The sequence below is a fragment of the Rana temporaria genome, chromosome 2, assembly GCF_905171775.1.
Source record: "Rana temporaria chromosome 2, aRanTem1.1, whole genome shotgun sequence".
In the NCBI taxonomy this organism is placed as follows: Eukaryota; Metazoa; Chordata; class Amphibia; order Anura; family Ranidae; genus Rana; species Rana temporaria.
The window spans coordinates 502,579,190-502,602,365 of NC_053490.1; the positions used below are offsets into that span (position 1 = coordinate 502,579,190).

At 44.6% G+C, this 23,176-nt stretch overlaps 1 protein-coding gene and 1 non-coding gene across 3 annotated transcripts in view; both read right to left on the reverse strand.

Moving 5' to 3' along the window:
- Positions 1–23,176, reverse strand: part of URB1 (URB1 ribosome biogenesis homolog) — a 141,183-nt gene that overhangs the window by 107,865 nt on the left and 10,142 nt on the right. For both annotated transcript variants that reach the window (XM_040338871.1, XM_040338872.1), the window contains exons 5-10: positions 21,993–22,089; positions 15,322–15,407; positions 13,267–13,389; positions 8,833–8,963; positions 6,131–6,326; positions 2,218–2,355 (exon numbers count right to left, since the gene is read on the reverse strand). In XM_040338871.1, the coding sequence (XP_040194805.1) occupies positions 2,218–2,355; positions 6,131–6,326; positions 8,833–8,963; positions 13,267–13,389; positions 15,322–15,407; positions 21,993–22,089 (771 nt within the window). The remainder of the gene's footprint in view (positions 1–2,217; positions 2,356–6,130; positions 6,327–8,832; positions 8,964–13,266; positions 13,390–15,321; positions 15,408–21,992; positions 22,090–23,176) is intronic.
- Positions 2,561–2,667, reverse strand: LOC120929735. The gene has a single exon (XR_005747442.1). It is a non-coding gene; the product is annotated as a U6 spliceosomal RNA (small nuclear RNA).

A 23,176-nucleotide genomic window follows, 5' to 3' on the forward strand; every position in this document is an offset into this window, starting at 1 on the left:
GCACGCGCACCGCGCGCGCGCCCGCCGACGGGGGGGGGGGGGTTGGGAGGAAGGGCCTCTCTGTTCCTGCAGCCGCAGGCCTGGAACACACGAGGAGGTCAGCGTTTTGCCTGCCTTGCAGGCATGAGGGAGAGGACTGGATAGAGCATCGCCTGGAGGCTTGCAGGTAAGCATAGCTCTCTGACACACACATACACTTGTACATAAAAGGCCCCACTCACAGCTTTTCCAACACTACCAGGGAGGTCACTTTTTATGGGGAAATATAACATATAGAGCCATCCTATCTTCATGATATGTGACTGGTTTGCCAGATGCAATGCATAACCTTAGGCATGTCCCCTGTGACCTCCCAGAAAAAAACTTGCTAAGAGCCAAGCCCCGCAGGTTTTTCCCCTTACTTACCTGCTCCATGCCGCAGGACTTTGCCAAGCAAGAGGTCCAATCTTCCCCCATCTCCGTGGGGATGTCTAGACCTTCAGGCCCTGGGAACCTTCTTCTTCCATGAAGGATCCACTGTCCTGGGCCCATACAGCACCCTGGCAAACAGAAAACATTAGGCGCCCCAAAGGTTTTCTAAGTTCTGGGCCCAGGGTCCAGCTCTCTTAAAAAGAAAGCATTATGGGCTATACCCCAAGGGTTTGGGGTCCGGTTACTGACCACTTTAGCGCGCAGGCTTTTTTGGACAGAACCGGTAGCTCACCTAATCCCAAGGATGCGGAGGCAAGCTAAACCATGACTAACACCTAAGACACTGGCGTAAAAACTGAGGTACTCCTCCTATGGGAGGGGGTTATATAGGGAGGGGCATTTCCTGTTTGAAGATTGCCAGTGTCTACACCTGAAGGTACTCCATATAACCCATATAGTAATGAATGCCGCTCTGTGTCCCGTGATGTAACGATAAAGAAAAATCAACTAGCAAAATCAAGTGATGGAATCAGTGCAAATTAAGTTTCAGTGTGGTAAAGAGGGAGAGGAGAGGTGCAAAATCTCTCTCTCACAAATCCTCCTTTCCATATTATGGTGTTACCTGCCACCCATGATTTCAGCGTTAACGATCCTAACCCGAGTAATCTGATCAACACAATTTATCTGATGGACTTTAGCCCATCATTGCATCACAATTTTTTCCCTATATAAGAGCACATGCCAAACTTACTCATGGCATCCAATCACATTCCTGGCTGCACAGAAATATGAAACGCAAACTTCTGCTATGGGACGATGTCCAACATTTGCTCCAGTTTAAACCTCAACATTTCAGAGCTCAAGCCCTTGGGCTGGAAGTTCTTGATGGGAAACAATTGGATTGACAGAAAGCTGCTGGCACAGTCTTAGATTAGGCCCGATTAAAACCTAAGCATTTTTAGTGCTCTTTGCATGTTGCAGATTTGCACTACAGAACGTGTTCCATAGGAAACCATGTTACATGGACTGTAGTGCAAATCTGCAAAATGCACTAAAAATGCATAAGTGTGATTCGAGCCCTAGGGCCCTTTCACACGGAGCAGATCCGTATTGATCCACCCCCTGTGTGTCCGTCGGCTCAGCGGGTGATCATCCGTAAATCCCCGCTGAGCTGTCGGCGGACAGGGCGCTCCCCGCACACTGTGCAGAGACCGCCCTGTCTTTCCTCCGCTCTCCCCTATGGGGAATCGGATGAATACGGACCGCGTGTCCGTATTCATCAGATCCGATCCACCAGACGGAAGAAAAATAGGGTTTTCTTCCGTCTGAAAAAGAGGATCTTTGCGGAGGCGGATGTTTGCGGATGCATCATCCGCTAACGTCCACAATCCCATAGGGATGCATTACAAGTCCGTAAACGGACTTGTAAAAAACGATCCGTTCGTCCGCCCGTGTGAAAGGGCCCTTAGAAAGGAATGCATGCTTATGTAAAGACAGCAGCACAGCCCACACATGGATAGCTTGGAACAGAACATGAAGACACAGATAAGGATTTCAGACATTGAATTTCCCAATACATACACTACACTTGTTGAAAGTATTGAAACCAGAAGGTCATTAAGAATGGTTGCAGTGTACAGAATGAATAACTGCAGCTACCAGGGATGGGCCCTTAGGATGCTGGTCTGTGGTTCCCATAAGTGAAGGGGGAGGAGCAATGACACGCAGTGCACACCCACAAGTGCAGAGTGGATGCCGTCACTGAAGACAAATCGGGGGACACCAATGACTGGACATTAAACTTACATTAAGGCCTTGAGTGAGCATGGTCTTGTTGCACACGGGAGCCACAGTTGTTATCATCACCATATTTATCAGCCGTGGAAGAGGCACATATTCTGTGGTCTTGAAGGCGACGGACACTGATGGTTGAGCATCATAAATCTGGAAGAGGCAAGTCACATCAACAATCCACACATTCCTATTAACCAATCAACAACGATGAGCTGCCTCTCTGGCTAAAAAAAAGTCTGTGAGGCAAGAGTTCAAGCTCTGTCACTATCAGGAATCAAGAGCTAATGCAGGTAAGTAGACATTTTGTTTTGTGAACTTTTAAAATTATTTTAACAGAACAGCTATTTAGAAAAGAAAATATATATATATTTTGGCAAATTTGCGTGTGATCCTGGCACAGGGGCCATGCTAATCTGCTCTCTATTGTTCCAATTTCAGTATATGTCCTGCCTACACAAAGACGGGGAGCTATGATGCAGGGTGTTACTAGCATTAACACACCATTTTTACTGTGTTTCCCCGAAAATAAGACAGGGTCTTATATTAATTTTGGCAAAAAATAAACACACTAGGGCTTATTTTCAGGGGATGTCTTATTTATTTACGGTATGTACAATAATCTATATTTATTCAAATAGTCATGTCAAAAAATATATATACTGATCCATTAAAGCATGATAGACAGCATAGTGCTTGTGCTGTGTCATTTACCCCTCTCTATGGGCCAGATTCACAGAATAGATATGACGGCGTGTCTCCTGATACACCGTCGTATCTGTTGTTCTATCTATGCGGCTGATTCATAGAATCATTTCCGCATAGATAGCCCTAAGATCCGACAGGTGTAATTGACTTACACCGTCGGATCTTAGGATGCAATACTTCGGCCGCCGCTGGGGGGATTTTGCGTCGTATTCCAGCGTCGGGTATGCAAATGAGGATTTACGGCGATCCACGAAGGTTTTCGCGTTCGTTACGTTGTTGCTAGTAATTTTTTCCCGTCGCAAAGTTAAACCTGCTTTAACATGGCTTAACTTTAGTCGAGCCATGTTAAAGTATGGCCGTCGTTCCCGGGTCGAATTTCATTTTTTTTTTGTTTTGGTGTAAGACGTCCGGGAATACGAACATCGCCGTTCTAAAAAATTACGTCACATCGCGCAAAGCACGGCGGGAATTTCTAAACTGAGCATGCGCAGTACGTCCGGCCCGGGAGCGCGCCTAATTTAAATGGTACACGCCCCATTTGAATTGGGCGGGCTTGCGCCGGACGTGTTTACGATACACCACCGCAAGTTTACAGGCAAGTGCTTTGTGGATCAGGCACTTACACTGAAAACTTGCGGCGGTGTAACGTAAACGGGTTACGTTGCGCCACCGCAAATGTACGAGAATCTGGCCCTATGTTCTTAAAAAAAAAAAAACGGAACAAAACAATACAACATTTTTTTTTGAAGTTCCTGTGTCCCCTGTGTTCTCTCCCCGTCAGCTCAAGAATCCATTTTGTAAAAAGATTATATAATGTGCGGTGTGCGTCTCCTTTTGTAACTTTATTGTGGAAAATACCTTAGTTACAGCGTCGCTGGGTGCTCACGTGAACCGCTGGAGCTCTTCTTCTCCATGCCGAAAACTGCAGAGGGAGAGGCCCGAGATCTCGCTGACTTTAACTAGGTCTTATTTTCGGGGTAGGACTTATTTTCAGGGAAACAGGGTATTGCCTATCGATTCTGCTAATAGATCACTTAGACCCCTTTTACACTAGCGGACCAATCAGGTCTGCCTGTCAGTTTTTCAGGCGGATCCTCCAGTCTCCTCTATGAAGTGGCAGGTGTCAACGGACAAGTGTCTGTTGACACCTGCCAAAATCCGATCCTGTTCGCTAAAAACAAACAGATGGGGATGGTGGTCCATTTACATCTGACCGCCCATAAAGGAAAGCGGGCTGTGTCTGTGTCCGCTCTGCATAGGTGGAGCAGACACAGACCACCCTATCCACCTGCATAGCGGGTATCAGCAGACAGATTCCCTGCTGAGCAGGGGGATTCCAACAGAGCAGCGCTGTTTGTTCTGCAGTCAAATCACAAAGCAGTGTTATGTCCCTAGGGAAGTCCTGCCGCAAATTCACAAAAATAAGACCTAACCCGAAAATAAGTGAAAGTGGGTTGTGTTTCCGCGACAAAAAAGTATAAAGTAAATAGCAATTATTCACATACGTGAATAAATAACCTACTTAAAGTGACAAGCTGCTCCTCCAAATCATAATATTAAAATTAATATAGTGCAATAGGATGAAGGTGTAATAGAGGGCGCTAGTGAGGTAGATACCCAACCGTTGGGACACTCACACAGGTAGGGACCCAGGGTGAGGGTGATACAATAGATTATATAGAATAAACCACTCTGGTGAACACGGATACTCAACACATACTATATAATACCTATATGGCAGAGTATACACGTGAAATATATTAATATGATGACGTGGAGATCCACGAAACATATGTCGGATGCAGTCTGACATCCCCGCTCCCCAGCTGATCTAGCGCCTGTACTCTGCACTTTGATTGGGACGCCCCGCACCGAGCAGCGTGTGACATCCATATAGTGCCCTGCAACAACGCACACAGTCCTAGTGCCGGGTAGGCACCCACCAAAGTAAGGGGCCAATCAGCCTTGTATGTTTCTATACGTTCATTAAAGCGGTAATGCACTATTAGTTTCCTTCTGTTTTGTTGATGGATTCCTGAGACACCTTTGGCCCAGACATCCTGATCGCCTGAACAGCTGGTGTATAGTGTGCAGGCACTTTAACCTGCTCAGTTCTGCAGACCTCATTTTTAATTAAATAGGTCCATTCATTCCGGTAAGCGCATTCTTTGACCTGTGCACATCGGGTGAAGTTTCTACAGACGGTGGTGGCTGCATTATCACTCACTTTTTATCGCATGAATACCAATTGAATTACCCTGCGAAGGCAACTTCTTATGGACTGTGTTATTTTGTGTGGTGCTTCCTTTGAGACACCTTACTATCTTTTCACACCAATGTGATTTCACTTCTCATGAGTGTCTGAACTAACAATTTGTTTTCATATTAATATATTTCACGTGTATACTCTGCCATATAGGTATTATATAGTATGTGTTGAGTATCCGTGTTCACCAGAGTGGTTTATTCTATATAATCTATTGTATCACCCTCACCCTGGGTCCCGACCTGTGCGAGTGTCCCAACGGTTAGGTATCTACCTCACTAGCGCCCTCTATTACACCTTCAACCCGAAAATAAGCCCTAGTTTAAAGTGCTTGTAAAATGCTAGAATCCACTCTATTATATCATGTAAACCTTCAGCTGCTGGGTGGAGGGGGGGAGGAGGGAGGAAGGAAGGAAGGAAGGAAGGAAGGAAGGAAGGAAGGAAGGAAGGAAGGAAGGAAGGAAGGAAGGAAGGAAGAAAGAAAGAAAGAAAGAAAGAAAGAAAGAAAGAAAGAAAGAAAGAAAGAAAGAAAGAAAGAAAGAAGGGAAGAAGGAAGGAGGAAGGGAGGAACGAGGAAGGAAGGAAGGAAGGAAGGAAGGAAGGAGGAAGGGAGGAACGAGGAAGGGAGGGAGGAGGATTCCCCCATCCGCTTGATGTGGATGGGGGAATCCTCCCCACTTAGGTATTGTATTCAGACAACACCAGAATACACTAATTAGCACTGCCCCATATAGTCTGCAGAGCTGATCAAGCAGGGAAAATAGAAAGTCTAACGATCAACGTCTGTACAACCAGCCAGCCCATACATGGACCACAATTAGACCGTTCCCTGCTGAACCAGACGAATTTTGATCCATAAATGGCCGGCTTTAGTAGCCCTCTGATTTTGCAGAGTGTATAGGAATGCGTTTTTTTTTTTAGCAATAAGCAAAAAAGACATTTACAAAGACTCACCTTTTTCAGAAGTTTGATGTTGTCTAGCCAGGCCGTTTTGAGTCGGGGAACAAAGGAGTACTGCGTTTCCTTAAAATACCGGCTTAGTAAATCTGGACAAACCTTTAGTATATCCACCACCAACTCCCCAATCAGCTCATCCTCAGTCGCTGACTTCAGTCCAACCAGGAACTGCAGGAGGACCAAGTTCCCAGCCCTAGGTACAGCAAACAGTGTTTAAAGGGGCTTAAATGCACACCACCGTCCGTATTCATTTTAAAATGAGGCACAGTCCTGCTTTCCATTGTATCTTCACAATGCTCTGGCACCCCAATAGTAAGATCTTAAAGCGGCGGTTCACCCGAAAAACACATTTTTAACATTAGATTGAGGCGAATTGTGGGAAGCACAATCGGGTGTTTTTTTTTTTAAATCAATGCAGTACATACCGTTTTAGAGATAGATGTTCTCTGCGGCTTCCGGGTATGGGCTGCGGGACTGGGCGTTCCTATTTGATTGACAGCTCTTCCGACCGTCGCATACAGCGCGTCACGAGTTCCTGAAAGTAGCCGAACGTCGGTGCGCAGGCGCCGTATAGAGCCGCACCGACGTTCGGCTTCTTTCGGCAACTGGTGACGTGCTGTATGCGACCGTCGGAAGGCTGTCAATCGAATAGGAACGCCCAGTCCCGAAGATCATACCCAGAAGCCGCGGAGAACATCTATCTCTAAAACGGTAAGTACTGCATTGATTTAAAAAAAAAAACACCTGATTCTGCTTCCCACAATTAGCCTCAATCTAATGTTAAAAACATTTTTTCGGGTGAACCCCCGCTTTAATCTTAATAGCTCTTACAGCCACTACTTTACAATGGCCTTTAGATTTGCCAACAAGCATGCAGTGCAGGAGCCTGTCGGATTGAATACAATCCGATTGGATAAATTAGGTAGGTTCTCATATTACATCGTTTTGGTAAATCTGAAGTTGACTGTACTGTCAGACAGTAATGCACATGGTGAGCTTTAGTCCTTTTTCTTTATATACTCCTATGAAGAATGTACATGGACCTAGCTGTTCCTTCATCTGCTCTCAAGTGCAGTCTGTATAGTCATGTACGGGCATTCATTGTCACAGTCCTAGTGGGGGAAGGGAGGTTCCTGAGAATAGTAAAGACTTTATTGATGATCAAACCATGTGATCGATCACTTCGAAAGGAAACAAAGCTTCCCTGCACTCCATACTGGCTCCTTGGATTAGAGTTTCCATGCTCAGCTCTGCAGGTCCCCCAACACTATGATAAAAGACAATATGGTAAACCTTCAGTCAACTTAGGCCCCTTTCACACTAGGCAGACTCCTTCTCAGCGGAGTCCGCCAGCTCAGCGGGAGATAACTTCGCTGAGCCAGCGGATGACAAGTCCCTCTCTGCCCACTGAGCGGGGAGGGGCTTGTGCAGCGCCGCTGTCTCCTATAAGGGGATCTGATGAAAACAGACAGCATGACCGTTTTCATCAGATCTCATCCAATCCGCCATGAACGGATGGTGAAGTATCGCCATCCGTCTGATTTTAGCAGATTGGATGTCAGCAGACATGTCTCCGCTGACATCCGACCCTCCATAGAAATGTATAGAGCGGTCGTTCAGGTCCGCCGTCAAATATGACAGGCGGACCTGAGCGGTCCGACAGTGTGAAAGGGGCCTTATAGTCAACCATTAAGCTGCAAAATAAAATGAACAAGAGAGTACCATGATCACCTCTGACAGCCTGGGTGGCTTCCCTATAACCAGCCAGTCCCTCTCTACCATCCCTTAGTCCCGCTCTACAACTCAACAGCTTGGGCAGTGCTCCTTCAATAACCAGAAAACTGAATTGGGTGCGCCAAACAAAAAAAGCATTGGAAAAAAAAAAAAAAGCTTTTAAAAAAAAAAAAGATGCCAATCAGTGCCCACAAATGGGCACTGGCTGGCAACATGGGTAGATCAGTGCCGCCCCACAGTGTCCATCAGTGCCACCCCACAGTGTCCATCAGTGCCACCCCACAGTGTCCATCAGTGCCACCCCACAGTGTCCATCAGTGCCACCCCACAGTGTCCATCAGTGCCACCCCACAGTGTCCATCAGTGCCACCCCACAGTGTCCATCAGTGCCACCCCACAGTGTCCATCAGTGCCCAGTGCCCACCTATCAGTACCCATCTGTGACACCCATAAGTATCCATCAGTGCCACCCATGAGTGCCCATCTGTGCCGCCTATGAGCGCCCAGTGCCACCCATGAGTGCCCAGTGCCCATCAGTGCCGCATACCAGCGCCGCCAATCAGTGCCACCTCATCTGTGCCTGTCATTACTACCTCATCGATGTCCATCAGTGCCATCTCATCGGTGCCCATCAGTGCCGCCATATCAGTGCCCGTAATTGAAAGAGAAAACTTACTTATTTAAAAAAAAATTAACAGAAAAAAATAAACGTAATATTTTTTCAAAATTTTCTGACTTTTTTTAGTTGTTGCGCAAAAAAAAAAAAAAATCGCAGAGGTGATCAAATACCACCAAAAGAAAGCTCTATTTGTGGGGAAAAAAGGACGCCAATTTTGTTTGGGAGCCACGTGGCAGGACCGCGCAATTGTCATTCAAAGTGCGACAGTGCTGAAAGCTGAAAATTGGCTTGGGCGGGAAGGTGCGTAAGTGCCTGGTATGGAAGTGGTTAAACATATTTCTCTCACCTTGCAGCTGTGCCCAGGCTTGGGTCATAGAAATTAATTCCATGCTTTAAAGAGCAGCACAGATCTTTCAGAAAGTTGTGTACCAGCTCCCTCATCATCAATTTCCCCGCTTCCTTTGGATCATTTGTGTCCTAAAGAAAGAGACAGACATTCATCTAGTGAACACATACAATAAAAAAAGAACGCCGATATGCAACAGCCAAACACACTAGCATAACATACAGAGTAAGCTTGTGTGCTGACCTAGAAACAGTCAGAATATATCTTAAAGGATAAGTTCACCCAGAAGTAGAGATGTGAAGGCCTGGAAAAAAATAATAAAAATTAAAAAAAAAAAAAAAAAACTATCCATTTTTTCCTAAGCCTTTTTTTGGGTTTTTTTCTGGAAAAAAAAAAAAACTGGACTATGTTTTTTTTTTTTTTAACAATCATAAATATATCTATGACATGGTATTCAAGCTATATAACATGAAGACCTTAATGAAAGATTTTTGAGACTTTACATAAAGTCTTAAAGCGTTTTATACCCCAACATTTCATATTCCTGATATGTGCCTGTTGTACCATATCCTGTTCTTGTATTGATTCCTTTGCGCGTCATCCCTGATGTTCCTGCCAGTCCCTCGGCTTTCCTATTAAAAACTGACCACACTACGCAGGAGAGAACAGCGTAGTCAGTTTTCTAGCTATGCTGGGAAATCAGTATACTCTCCTCCAATGATCAAACTTGTCCTGAAACGCCCCTGCTGCACAGCCATTCACTGGGAAGCTCAGTGTGCTGCTGCTGCTTCTCCTCCCCAGCCCTCATGCAGCTGAGAACAGAGAATGTGATCACTTATACAAAAAGGTATTTATAATGTTTTCTGTTTTTTTTTTTCTAGCTATACAAAAATGTTTTGCGTTTGATTTCCATTTTAAACTGAAAGGGTTGTTTTACAAGCTGATCGCTTATAAATCCTGGAATACAATTTAAGAAACACTGGGCCAGATTCACAGAGCAGATACGACGGCGTTTCTCCTGATACGACGGCGTATCGGTTGTTCTATCTATGCGACCGATTCATAGAATCAGTTACGCATAGATAGCCAGAAGATCCGACAGGTGTAATTGTTTTACACCGTCGGATCTTAAGATGCAATACTGCGGCCGCCGCTGGGGGGAGTTCGCGTCGTAAACCAGCGTTGGGTATGCAAATTAGGAGTTACGGCGATCCACGACGGTTTTTCGCGTTCGCTACATCGCCGCTAGTCTAGTTTCCCGTCGCAAAGTTTTTTTTGCTGCCTTAACTTTACACAGCAATCGTATTGCTGTATAAAGTATGGCCGTCGTTCCCGCGTCGAAATTTAAAAAATAACGTCGTTTGCGTAAGCCGTCCGGGAATACGGAATTACGCTACGCGCGTCGCCGTTCGAAAAAATGACGTCACTTCGCAGAAAGCACGGCGGGAGTTCGGAAACGGAGCATGCGCGGTAGGTCCGGCGCGGGAGCGCGCCTAATTTAAATGGCACACGCCCATTTGAATTGGCCCGCCTTGCACCGGAGGCCGCCGGCGTAGGTTTTCATCGCAAGTGCTTGGTGAATCAGGCACTTGCGATGAAAACTTGCGGCGGTGTAACGTATCTAGGATACTTTATGCCGCCGCGATTCTACGTGAATCTGGCCCTCTGTACTTCAACTCAGGTCTCAAAAAAGAGCCACTAGCGGACACTGCAGGGGAAAGGCTCTAGTTTCATTTGGTTGGGGGCTCCATCTTGTACCTCCTATAGTTGGGTGATTGATGGGATACAGTAGATCAGGGATATGAAATTAGCGGACCTCCAACTGTTGCAGAACTACAAGTCCCATGAGGCATAGCCAGACTGACAGCCACAAGCATGACACCCAGAGGCAGAGGCATGATGGAACTTTGCAACTGCTGGAGGTCCGCTAATTGCATATGCCTGCAGTAGATGTTCGTTTCTTTTCTCTCAGATCTTAACTGACAGGTAAGAGGGTAAATTTGTCTGACAAATTAGTTTAGTTTATCTTATAACCTTTAAATTAATTCCTATATATTTTCACCACTACCACACCACAACATAATGTTTCCCTAAAGTCTGGTCAGTAAAAGTAAAATAGTGAGAACATCTAGAGTCTTGGGGCCAGATTCAGAAAGAAGTTACGCTGGCGTATCTATTGATACGCCGCGTAACTTCTAGGATGCTCCGGCGTATCTTTTTTCTGTATTCAGAAAACAAGATACGCCGGAATTTTGCTAAGATCCGACTGGCGTAAGTCTCTTACGCCGTTGTATCTTAGTTGCATATTTACGCTGGCCGCTAGGTGGCGCTTCCTTCGATTTACGCGAGGAATATGCAAATTAGGTAGATGCGCCGATTCAGAAACGTACGTCCGCCCGGCGCATTTTTTTACGTTGTTTACGTTAGGCTTTTTCCGCTATATGAGGCGTATCCTATGTTAAGTATGGACGTCGGGGCCAGCGTCTAATTATCTGTTGATTACGTCGTTTGCGTAAGTCGTTCGCGAATAGGGCTGTGCGTAATTTATGTTCACATCGAAAGCATTGGCTTTCTGCGGGTTCATTTGGAGCATGCGCACTGGGTTACGTTCACAGACGCGCATGCGCCATTAGTCAAAAAAACGCCATTTACGTGGGGTCAGCCTTCATTACCATACAACACGCCCACTGCATGGATAATTTGAATTCCGCGGGCTTACGCCGGACCACATACGCTACGCCGCCTTAACTTAGGGCGCAGGTTCTTTCTGAATACAGAACCTGCCTCACTAAGTTACGGCGGCGTAGCGTATCTGAGATACGCTACGCCCGCACAAATTTACGCCGGGCTATTGAATCCGGCCTATAGGGTAAAGCTGCAATTTGCAAATATTGTGAGAAGAAGATTCTTTTCCAAATGCTACAAAGGATGACAAACACATCCTTGCATGACAGAGGTGCCCTAAAGTAATTGAAAAATAATTTATGGAATGAAAATGATGAAGACCAGAATAAAAGTCCAAGTAGTTTTCCCTACAGGAGCTCTCAGCCTAGGCAAGTTTAGTTTATTTACTGAATAAGCTGAATACATTTATATACACTAATATCGCCTTCCGAGTGTAACAAAATGGACTTTCAAATTTGTAAAACCACTCCACACTGATTTTCTTTTAGATTTTTCTAAAAAAAAAAAATGTTCAATAAAGTTTTTTTCTCATGTCTTCAAAATTTACGAAAACTTTACATTTCTACCCAAAACTGACACGTCAGTTAGAGGCAAATGACAAAGGGCAGATTACCCCACTAAGTGATTTCCAATGCTTGTGAACTCCAGATATCTCCCTTTGGAGATAATTATTCTGCTCTTGATGTCTTATTCCTCTTGCTGTAGTGATTTTGCTCTCCTCCTCTGTGTGCAATACTGTAAGAGGCAATGCAGGCCTATACAACCAGTTCTGCAAGTACCGGTGACAGCTGGTAGGAAGAGTTGGAAACTCAAGAGCAGACAAGCTTGATCACTGGAGACCCTAAAGATTTGCTGAGTCTACCTTATGGAATTTACTTAAAGCGTAGGCTCCGCGGCCAATCTTTTTTTTTTTGTGTGCATTCAATAGGTTTTTACATAAGGTAAAACTCACTTGTTTGGTGTCATCAAATATCCCCTGTCATTTTTGTAGCAAATGAAGAACTTTAAAAAACCGATGTAGGCATTTTCCTTGTGGGCATTTTGAAGCCCACAAGGAAGTGGTGAATGCTCATCTCCCAGCATTCACCGCTCTTTCTTGCGCATGCACAGTGTTTACGGCGAATAGCGCCGTAAAACTTCCTGGTTGCCATCACAACGGGCGGCGTCTTTGAAAGTTCACGGCCCCCTTGTGATGGCATTCACAGCAGCCGGCATGACGCGTTGCTTCTTATGTGAAATCTCGAGAGATTTCGCGGGACGGCGTAAAGCATTGTCTCTTGGGAAGCATGACACTGTGACATTGCGGAAAACTCCCAGATTACATTGCGGCTCCGGGGAAAGGAGTAGAAATGCCTAATCCCGTGGGAGGGAAAACCCAGAAGTCGCACTTCAGAAAGATATACTACGATATTTACAACATAAAAAAAAATTGATGTGGCTATTGAACATGTTGGTAGTGTAAGGATTGTGATGGGATATAGTTGTTATTTAGGGTGGAACTCCGCTTTAATATGAAATCAGTTTTGGAAAGGCTTACCCTTTGATCGGTAAAGGGCAATAAAAAACAATAAAATGCAAGATTCATTCATAAAACTGAACCTATCAAAAAGTATGGCCACTGTAGGGTCACCTTCTAGCAGGGACCGATGTAACTGGTTCTCCCCATAAAAGGCCACTACAGAGTTCTGCACCCATTCCGTAAACCAGCACAGCATATTGCACACAATGATCTGCCTAAAGACACGGTACCTGCACATCCTTTCTGACATCTGCAATGCCATTCCAGCGATATAGGGAAGCTATGTGATTCAGAATGGCAGAAGTAAAAAAACGCACTTTCTGGGTCTTTGTTATGGCTTTATTCTGAATAACCTGCAAGAAGAATTACAAAAATACATTGAATGGAAATTAAAGAAGCAAGTTAGAATAAAAGAAAAGAGAATGACATTAAAAATATATGCAATTACATTTTCTCTCACTTTGGAGAGGGTTAGGAGTGTTAAAACACCTGTCAGGTTTGAATTGCCATCTGTTGTGTTCCACTGGGGGATTCATCCTCTATATCAGGGACCCTCAAACTACGACCCATGAGGCATTGTAACACACCGAGGGCCGTAGTTTGAAGACCCATGCTCTATATTTTCCCTGGTGACCAATGTCAATGATGGAAAACCCAAACTTTCAACAGAAACAGGTGTGGGTAATATTCCAATGGAGACACCTATAGCAGTGGCAACTCATGAGAAGAAGGATTTCCTCTTTCTTCCTGTTGGGTTTCTCAGACAGGAAATAAAGAGAAATCTCAGGACAAAGCTGACAGGGCCCTAACCATTCCATATTCCATCTGTAATGAAAGGCTGAAGTTCACCTTTAAAGTGGTTGTAAAGTCAGAAGGTTTTTTATCTTTATGCATTAAGATAAAAAGCCTTCTGTGTGCAGCAGCCCGCTTAATACTTACCTGAGCTCCATCTAGTTCCAGCGATGTTGAAGGATTGTCTCGGCTGCCTCGGACTCCCCTCCTCATTGGCTGAGACAGCAGCGTGGCGTCATTGGCTCCCGCTGCTATCAAAGTCAGTCAGCCAGCCAATAAGGAGAGAAAGGGGTCTAGGCCGGGCCACGACTCTGTGTCTGAATGGACAAAGGGTGCCCCCATAGCAAGCTGCTTGCTGTGGGGAGCACTGAACAGGAGGGAGGGTTAGAGAAGAGGGACCCAAGAAGAGGAGGGTCTTGGCTGCCCTGTGCAAATCCACTGCACACAGCAGGCAAGTATGACATTTTTTTTTTTTAGTTAAAGCGTGAGTTCACCTGAAATTTTTTTTTTAACATTAGATTGAGGCTCATTTTGTCAAGGGGAATCGGGTAGTTTTTTTAAAATCAAAGCAGTACTTACCGTTTTAGAGAGCGATCTTCTCCGCCGCTTCCGGGTATGGTCTTCGGGACTGGGCGTTCCTATTTGATTGACAGGCTTCCGACGGTCGCATCTATCGCGTCACGAGTAGCCGAAAGAAGCCGAACGTCGGTGCGGCTCTATACGGCGCCTGCGCACCGACGTTCGGCTACTTTCGGAAAATCGTGACGCGATGTATGCGACCGTCGGAAGCCTGTCAATCAAATAGGAACGCCCAGTCCCGCAGCCCATACCCAGAAGCGGCGGAGAAAATCGCTCTCTAAAACGGTAAGTACAGCTTCGATTTAAAAAAAACTACCGATTCCCCTTGACAAAACGAGCCTCAATCTAATGTTAAAAATTAACTTTTCGGGTGAACCTCCAAAGACCTTACAATAACTAAGAAAAAAAAAGTAATAATAATAAATCCACATATTTTTGCAGGAAAAAAATGCATTTATCATTTTTTTCCTATAGAAGCCTGCAACCATGCTCAGTGGGTTGTGGGTGCAATGTTAGGCTCTAGCACACACACACACACACACACTCTCCAGCTTTCTGCCCACATCTCTGTACAGGCTTTCAGTTAGAAACATGGAAGTGTCCATGGACTGAGTGTGATAATCAGCAGATGGAAATTGTAGTTTGTTAAGTTTACAGATCGCTGTGAATTAAATGACATGGTTATGCAGGCAGGGTCCCAGACGCAAAACCTTTAAATGTGACAGTACAAGAACTCCTGTCTGCTGTCACAGGGGATGGGGCTCTGGGGGTGGCTTGCGGGTGCTTAGGACCATGGTACACCCTAAATACAGGTGTAACATGTTCTTAATGAACTTAGGCTTTAAAATTTTGTGCTGAATTATTGCAGAGAGTTTTTATGCTTTGAAAGCAGTGTATTAGAGCAGAGACCTCACCTTGGTTTGCAGCAAGGACAACAGGAGATTTATTGTGGATATTCTATCTTCCTTTATCCCAGTGAAGAAAATCTCACTAAAGAAACCTAAAAAAAAAAGGAAATATATATAAAAATAATGTCTAGAATGTGAATGTGTAAACCATAACTGGCACAAATCTACTAGGACGCAGTCTTGTGGCTTAAATGTAGCTTTGAAGAGAACCAGTCACCAAAAAAAAAGCATCCGTTATAAAGCTCTGCTTTAAAGCGGTTGTAAACCCGCATCAAATTTTTTAATTTATTTTTTCTCCTGTAAGGCAAAAGTCATAATGAGCTAATATGCACCGCATATTAGCTCATTATGAAATACTTACCTCGGAACGAGGTGTGTAGCACTTACCTGGTCCACGCCGAGCGAGATTTCATCTTGCTCCAGCGTGTCTTCCGGGTATCGCCGCTCCAGTGCTGTGATTGGCTGGAGCGGCGATGACGTCACTCCCGCGCGGGAGATTTAAAACTCTGCGAGGTCCGGCGGCTGCCGGTGCTTTCGCCGTAGATCCCCCCCGTGCAGGTTTAGGAGATATTCTCCTTACCTACAGGTAAGCCTTGTTATAGGCTTACCTGTAGGTAAAAGTAAAAAAAGTGGGTTTACAACCACTTTAGGGCTCCAGTCACACTTGCGCCAACTTTGGAGTGCAAATTTAACGCAACTTTGGATAAGTGCAACTTGGATATGGCTTTGACCAATGATAATGGACAACTGTTGCATTGTAGAACATTCAGGTACAACTTTCATGCAACTTCTGAGGGTTAACATTGAAATCTATGGCCCTCAAGTTGCATGAAAGTCAGAGCGAAGTAGTGCATGAACTACTTTGAAGTCGCCCATATATAAATGGTTATCATTGCAAAACATGGGGAACGATTTGTTATAATTTTTATTATTATACAGGATTTATATAGCACCAACAGTTTGTGCAGCGCTTTACAACATCAGTTACAATACAATTCAAAACAGGAAGGATCAGAGGGCCCTGCTCGTTAGAGCTTACAATCTAGAAGGGAGGGTTAAGTGGAACAAAAGGGTAGTAGCTGTGGGGGATGATCAGATGGACAAAATGAAAATACAGTTGTTAGGTGTGGGTAGGATAGGCTTCTCTGAAGAGGAGGGTTTTCAGGGATCATCTAAAAACTAATAGAAGGAGATATACGGACAGATTGGGGTAAGGAGTTCCATAGGCTTGGAGAGGCTCTGGAAAAGTCCTGGAGACGAGCATGGGAGGAGGTGATGAGAGAGCTAGAGAGCAGGAGGTCTTGAGAAGAATGAAGAGAACGATTAGGTTGGTATTTAGAAACTAGGTCAGTGATGTAACTGGGGGCAGAGGTGTGGATGGCTTTTGTAGGTAATTGTTAGTATTTTGAATTTAATTTGTTGGGTGAGTGGAAGCCAGTGGAGGGATTGACAGAGAGGAGCAGCAGAGACAGAGCGGTTGGTAAGGTGGAGGAGTCTGGCAGCAGTATTCATGATGGACTGAAGGGGGGTTAGTGTATGGAGAGGTAAGCCAATGAGGAGGGAGTTGCAGTAATCGAGGCGAGAGATGACCAGGGAGTGAATTAGGAGTTTTGTTGTGTCATTAGTTAGAAAGGGGCGTATTTTGGAGATATTGCAGAGGTTGAGGCGGCAAGATTTGCACATCGATTGGACGTGGGGCTTGAAGGAGAGTTCAGAGTCCAGGACTACACCTAGGACCTTGGCATGTGGGGATGGGCTTATGGTTGTGCCATCAATTTTGACAGAGAGATCAGGGGAAGAAAAATGATAAGTTCGGTTTTGGACAGATTGAGTTTGAGGAAGTGGTGTGACAAAGTGATATATCTGGTAGTAAATTAGTGATACATGAGGAGAATGAAGGGGCGAGTTGAGGGCAGAGAAATAGATTTGAGTATCATCAGCGTAGAGATGGTATTGGAAGCCGTGGGAGGCTATCAGCTGACCCAGGGAGGAGGTGTAGATTGAAAATAGGAGGGGTCCAAGAACAGAACCTTGGGGGACCCCAACAGAGAAAGGAAGAGGAGAGGAGGAAGTAGAATTGTAAGGAACGCTAAAGGTGCGGTTGGATAAGTAGGTAGAGAACCAGCGAAGAGTACAGTCACGGAGACCAAAGGCATGGAGTGTTTTGAGGAGGAGTGGGTGGTCAACCATATCGAAGGCAGCAGAGAGGTGTAGGAGTACAGAATAGTGTCCCTCAGTTTTGGCCGTTAGTATATCGTTTGTTAGTTTTAGGAGAGCAGTTTCTGTGGAATGTTGAGGACGAAATCCAGACTGAAGGGGATCATGGAGGTTATTGGCAAGGTGGACGCTCAGTCGGTTGTAGACTAGACGTTCAAGGAGTTTGGATAAAAAGGGGATGCAAGGAGATAGGGCGTAGGTTGTCAAGGTTGGATGGGTCCAGTGTGGGCTTTTTAAAGTGGTAGTAAACTCTGTACTACCACTTTAACCTAGAGGTAAGCCTATAATAAGGCTATAGGTATAAAGAATATCTCCTAAACCTGTAAGGTTTAGGAGATATTCCCCTCGCAATGCGCTGCTGACTGCAGCGGCGCATGCACATCGGAGATCCTCGACTAAACGGCCGGCATCTGCCGGACATTGCCGGGGAGAAGTGCGCATGCGTGGGAGTGACGCTCCAGCGGCGATACCCGGAAGACACGCCGAGGCAAGATGACATCTCCCTCGGCGTGGACCAGGTAAGTTCCTCACACCTTGTTTCAAGGTAAGTATTTCTTAATGAGCTAGTATGCGGTGCATACTAGCTCATTATGGATTTTGCTTTTCAGGTGTAAAAAAGAAAAAGAAAAAACACAGCAGCGGGTTTACTAACGCTGTAAGGATGGGGCTGACAAATGCATGTTTCAAAGAGTTAGGGAAGATGCCAGAAGAGAGGGAGAGATTATGCAACTTTGATGTCCAAAGTAGCATCACAAGTGTGAATGGAGCCCAATTCTTACATTGGTGCAGTCTTTTCTTTCAGGAATTTAGACTTGTATTTTTTCTATAACAGCAGACATATCGGACAAAAAAAAAAAGGGGGGGGGGGAGAATACGATTTCTCACTAGAATAAAATTGCAAATGTTATAATAGCACGGGCTAACATACCAATGAATGGTGAAATATAAATGTTATGGCTTAGGCACTTTGTAAATCATCAATGCTCTCTGTAGTAAAGTCATGTGTTCTATATATTGTAACAGAATGTTATTTATATCATCTTCTCATGGCCAACAGTGCCATCCACTGGCATTTATAAATACTACAAGAACTTATTCACAATCACTTGTCTTGATGCCTACAGTATTTCTTCTAACATTCATTTGGGGATACAACAAAACTCTAAGGCCGCGTACACACCATCGGTCCAAACCGATGAAAATGGACCGAAGTTCAGTTTCATCTGTCCAAACCGTCCGTGTCTACGCCCCATCGGTCTTTTGTCCTTCGGACAAAAATTAGAGAACTTGCTTTAAAATCGAACCGATGGACCGCTGACCAATAGGTCCAAACCGGTGGTTAGTACACAAAAGCATCGGTTCAAAACCCTCAGAATCAAGTCGACGCATGCTTGGAAGCATTGAACTTTGTTGTTTTCAGCACGTCGCGTGTTTTACGTCACCGCGTTCTGACCCGATCGGTTTTTGGAACGATGGTGTGTACGCACATCAGATCACCAGTCTGCTTCAGCGGTGAACCGATGAAAACGGTCCGTCGGACCATTCTCATAGGATGGATCGACCGTGTGTACGCGGCCTTAGAGATCATCTCTGATCCCCTTTGAGTCATTGGTGGTCAAAACCGTATACCGCCATAGAAAGAAAAAGATTTTCCTTCACTGAATACACAGGGCTAGATTCAGATAGGGGAGCGGATCTTTAGATCCGCGTAACCTATCTGATTTACGATCCGCCGCCGCAAGTTTTTGAGGCAAGTGCTTTATTCAGAAAGCACTTGCCTGTAAAGTTGCGGCGGCGTATCGTAAATCCCCCGGCGGAATTCAAATTCTGCGGCTAGGGGGCGTGTAAAATTTAAATCAGGCGCATCCCCGCACCGAACGAACTGCGCATGCGCCGTCCGCTAAATTTCCCAGCTTGCATTGCTCTAAATGACGTCGCTAGGACGTCATTGGTTTCGACGTGAACGTAAATTACGTTCATCCGTATTCGCGAACGACTTGCGCAAATAACGTAAAAAATTCAAAATTCGACCCGGGAACGACGGCCATACTTAACATAGGATACGCCGCATATAGCAGGGGTAACTATACGCCGGAAAAAGCCGAACGCAGACGACGTAAAAAAAAAAAGCGCCGGGCGGTCGTTCGTTTCTAAATCGGCGTAACTCCTCATTTGCATATTCCTCGCGTATACAAACGGAAGCGCCACCTAGCGGCCAGCGTGAGATTGCAGCCTAAGATCCGACGGTGTAAGTCACTTACACCTGTCGGATCTTAGGGAGATCTATGCGGAACCTGATTCTATGAATCAGGAGCATAGATACGACCGATGGAACTCAGATACGACGGCGTATCTCCTGATACGCCGTCGTATCTCTTTCTGAATCTGCCCCACAGAGTCTGGCTGGGCTGACCTGAATGGGCGTGCTCCTGCTCTATCAGCATTACTATGGATCACAAGAACAGGAGGCTTGCTGCCAAGATAGCCAGATCGTTTTTTTTACCTGCAGCCTGTGATTAATTTCCACCAATGGGTCTAGAAGAGGAGTTGGATCAACAGGAGAAAGCCCATTCAAAAATTAGAAAAACACACAGTGGGGGAGATTTACTAAAACTGGAGCACTCAGAAACGGGTGCAGCTGTGCATGGTAGCCATTCGGCTTCTAACTTCAGCTTGTTCAATTAAAGGAACACTAAAAGGAGAATTTTTTTTTTGGGGTAAAATAACAAACTTACCTCCACTGTGCAGCTCGTTTTGCAGAGAGTGTCCCCGATCCGTGTCTTCTGGGGTCCCTCGGCAGCTGTCTCGGCTCCTCCTCGCAAGAGCTTTCCACCTTCATGCGAGCGAGCATGGTGGAAAGCTCTTGCGAGCTTGCTCCCGTGATACAGCGCCGGCCATAGCTGCTCACTGTATCACTCGGCCCCACCCCCCGGCGCGTCGCATCATTGGATGTGATTGACAGCAGCGCCAGCCAATGGCTGTGCTGCTATCAATCCATCCAACCTAGCCAATCAACAGCCACAGACTGAGAACCGAGGAGGATGACAGGGGTGAGCGTGGGACTTTCGAGGGTCAGGTAAGTAAAATGGGGGCTTACCATCGGATGTTTTTTCACTTTAATGCATAGGATGCATTAAGGTGAAAAAACGTTTACCTTTACAACCCCTTTAAGCTTTGACAATTAAAACCTGGAAGCCGATTGGTTTCTATGCAGAGTTGCACCATTTTTTGCACTCTCCAGTTTTAGTAAATAACCCCCAGTGTGTCAGTGATGACAGGGCTGCAAGACCATGGTGTTTCTGGTACAGTGGAAGGTTTTGATATCTTATGATTAAAAGTGTACAGATAAGTGAATATGACTTAAGGGGTTGTAAAGGTTCGTGTTTTTTCACCTTAAAGCGGATGTTCCGCCAAAAAAAAATATTAAAAGCCAGCAGCTACAAATACTGCAGCTGCTCACTTTTAATATTAGGACATTTACCTGTCCTGGAGTCCAGCGGCGTCCGCAGCAGAGGACGAGCGATCGCTCGTCACCCTGCTGCTCCCCCCTCCATCCACGCTGAGGGAACCAGGAAGTGAAGCGCTCCGGCTTCACTGCCCGGTTCCCTACGGCGCATGCGCGAGTCGCGCTGCGCCCGCCGATTGGCTCCCGCTGTGTGCTGGGAGCCGAGTGTTCCCAGCACACAACGGGGGGGGGGGGCGACGGGATGTGACGCAATGCCCGTCTTATGCCCGTGAATGCCGGGCCGGAAGTGGGTGCAAATACCTGTCTTTAGACAGGTATCTGCACCCCCCTCCCCCCTGAAAGGTGTCAAATGTGACACCGGAGGGGGGAGGGTGCTGATCAGCGCGACTTCACTTTAGGGTGGAGAACCGCTTTAATTGCATCCTATGCATTAAGGTGAAAAAATACCTGGCAATCATGGGCCCCCCAGTTTTTCTTACCTGAGCCAGTTCACCTGCTCTGCGCATCTCCAGTGTCCTCTTATCCACAAAGTCTTGGCATTGATTGGATAGATTGATAGCGATGCAGCCATTGGCTTCTGCTACTGTCAATCAAATTCAATGATGCGGTCACCGGGGGGTGAGTCAAGTCAAACACTCGGCGGCTATGGATGCCGAGTGCATGACACGGGAGCTGCAAGAGCGCAGAGGGACCTCAGAAAAGGAGGATCGGGGCCACTCTGTGCAAAACGAACTGCACAGTGTAGGTAAGTATGACATGTTTGGTATTTTAAAAAAAAAAACCTTTACAACCACATTAAGCACCAACATTTCAGTCCATGTGTACTGCTGTCTGTGCAGAAGTGGGAGTCCCTGCTGTCAGAATAAAAAGGCCCAGTGGGAGAAATTGCTGTATCAACGTAGCTTGCAGTGATCTGTGGGGGTTTTAGTTCAAACTGCTGGTTGAAAAAACTCAACGTGTATACTTTAAGCTTTAATCACTATACTTATTTTACCTTTGAGCTCCAGAACTTGAACAATGTTCGTATTATCCCCAGAAATCAGGAAGGAGAGAGCAAACTGTATATATGCCATCCTAACATCCGGTCTGCCCTACAATAGAAAGACAGAAGGTTTCAATCATGCAAGAGGAATCAGGGACACAAAAAATGGACATAAAAGCATTTTTATCGTCCCTTCAACTAAACGCCAGACAAAACAAAATACACAAATAAATGAAGCTCTGTGATCACCATTATATATCTCATAATATAGTTTTTCTATGCAAGAATTGTAAGTTTCTGTAGGTAACCTGGTATCAGCCTTCCATTCAACCATACTAAATATTAGACATGTGCACTGCCAAAAAATTCGTTTTTTTCCTTTATGTTATTTTCGTTTTTTATATTTTTTCGTAAATTCGAAAAATACGTTTTTTCCGTTTTTGTTTCATTCGTTTTTTTATTTTTTTCGGAAATTCGTAAATTTCGAAAAAATAAAAAATTTAATTTTTTTTTGCTTTTTTCGTAAATTCAGGAAATTTTCGGAATTTCCGAAAAAGCAAAAAAAAAGAAAAAAAACTAATGAAACGAAAAAAAAACGAATGAAACGAAAAAAAACTAATGAAACGATTTTTCAATTTTCGAATTTTTCAATTTTCGTATTTTTGACATTTCGAATTTTTCAATTTTCGACATTTCGAATTTTTCAATTTTCGAATTTTTGACATTTCGAAATTTCGATTTTCGAGTTTTTGACATTTCAAATTTTTCAATTTTCGAAATTTCGATTTTCGAATTTTTCAATTTTTGATTTTCGAATTTTTGACATTTCGAATTTTTAAATTTTCGAAATTTTCAATTATCGAATTTTTCAATTATCGAATTTTTCAATTATCGAATTTTTCAATTATCGAATTTTTCCATTATCGAATTTTTCCATTTTCGAATTTTTGAAATTTCGTATTTTCGAAGTTTCGTATTTCAGTTTTCGAATTTTCGAATTATTCAATTTTTGAAATTCGGAAATACGAAAATATTCGGAAATACGAAAATACGAAAATTCGGAAATACGAAATTTCAAAATTTCGAAATTTGAAAAATTCGAAAAGGAAAAATTCGAAATTGGAAAATTCAAAATTCGAAACATTTTTTCAATTTTCGAACTTCGATTTTTTCAATTTTCCAATTTGAAAAATTCG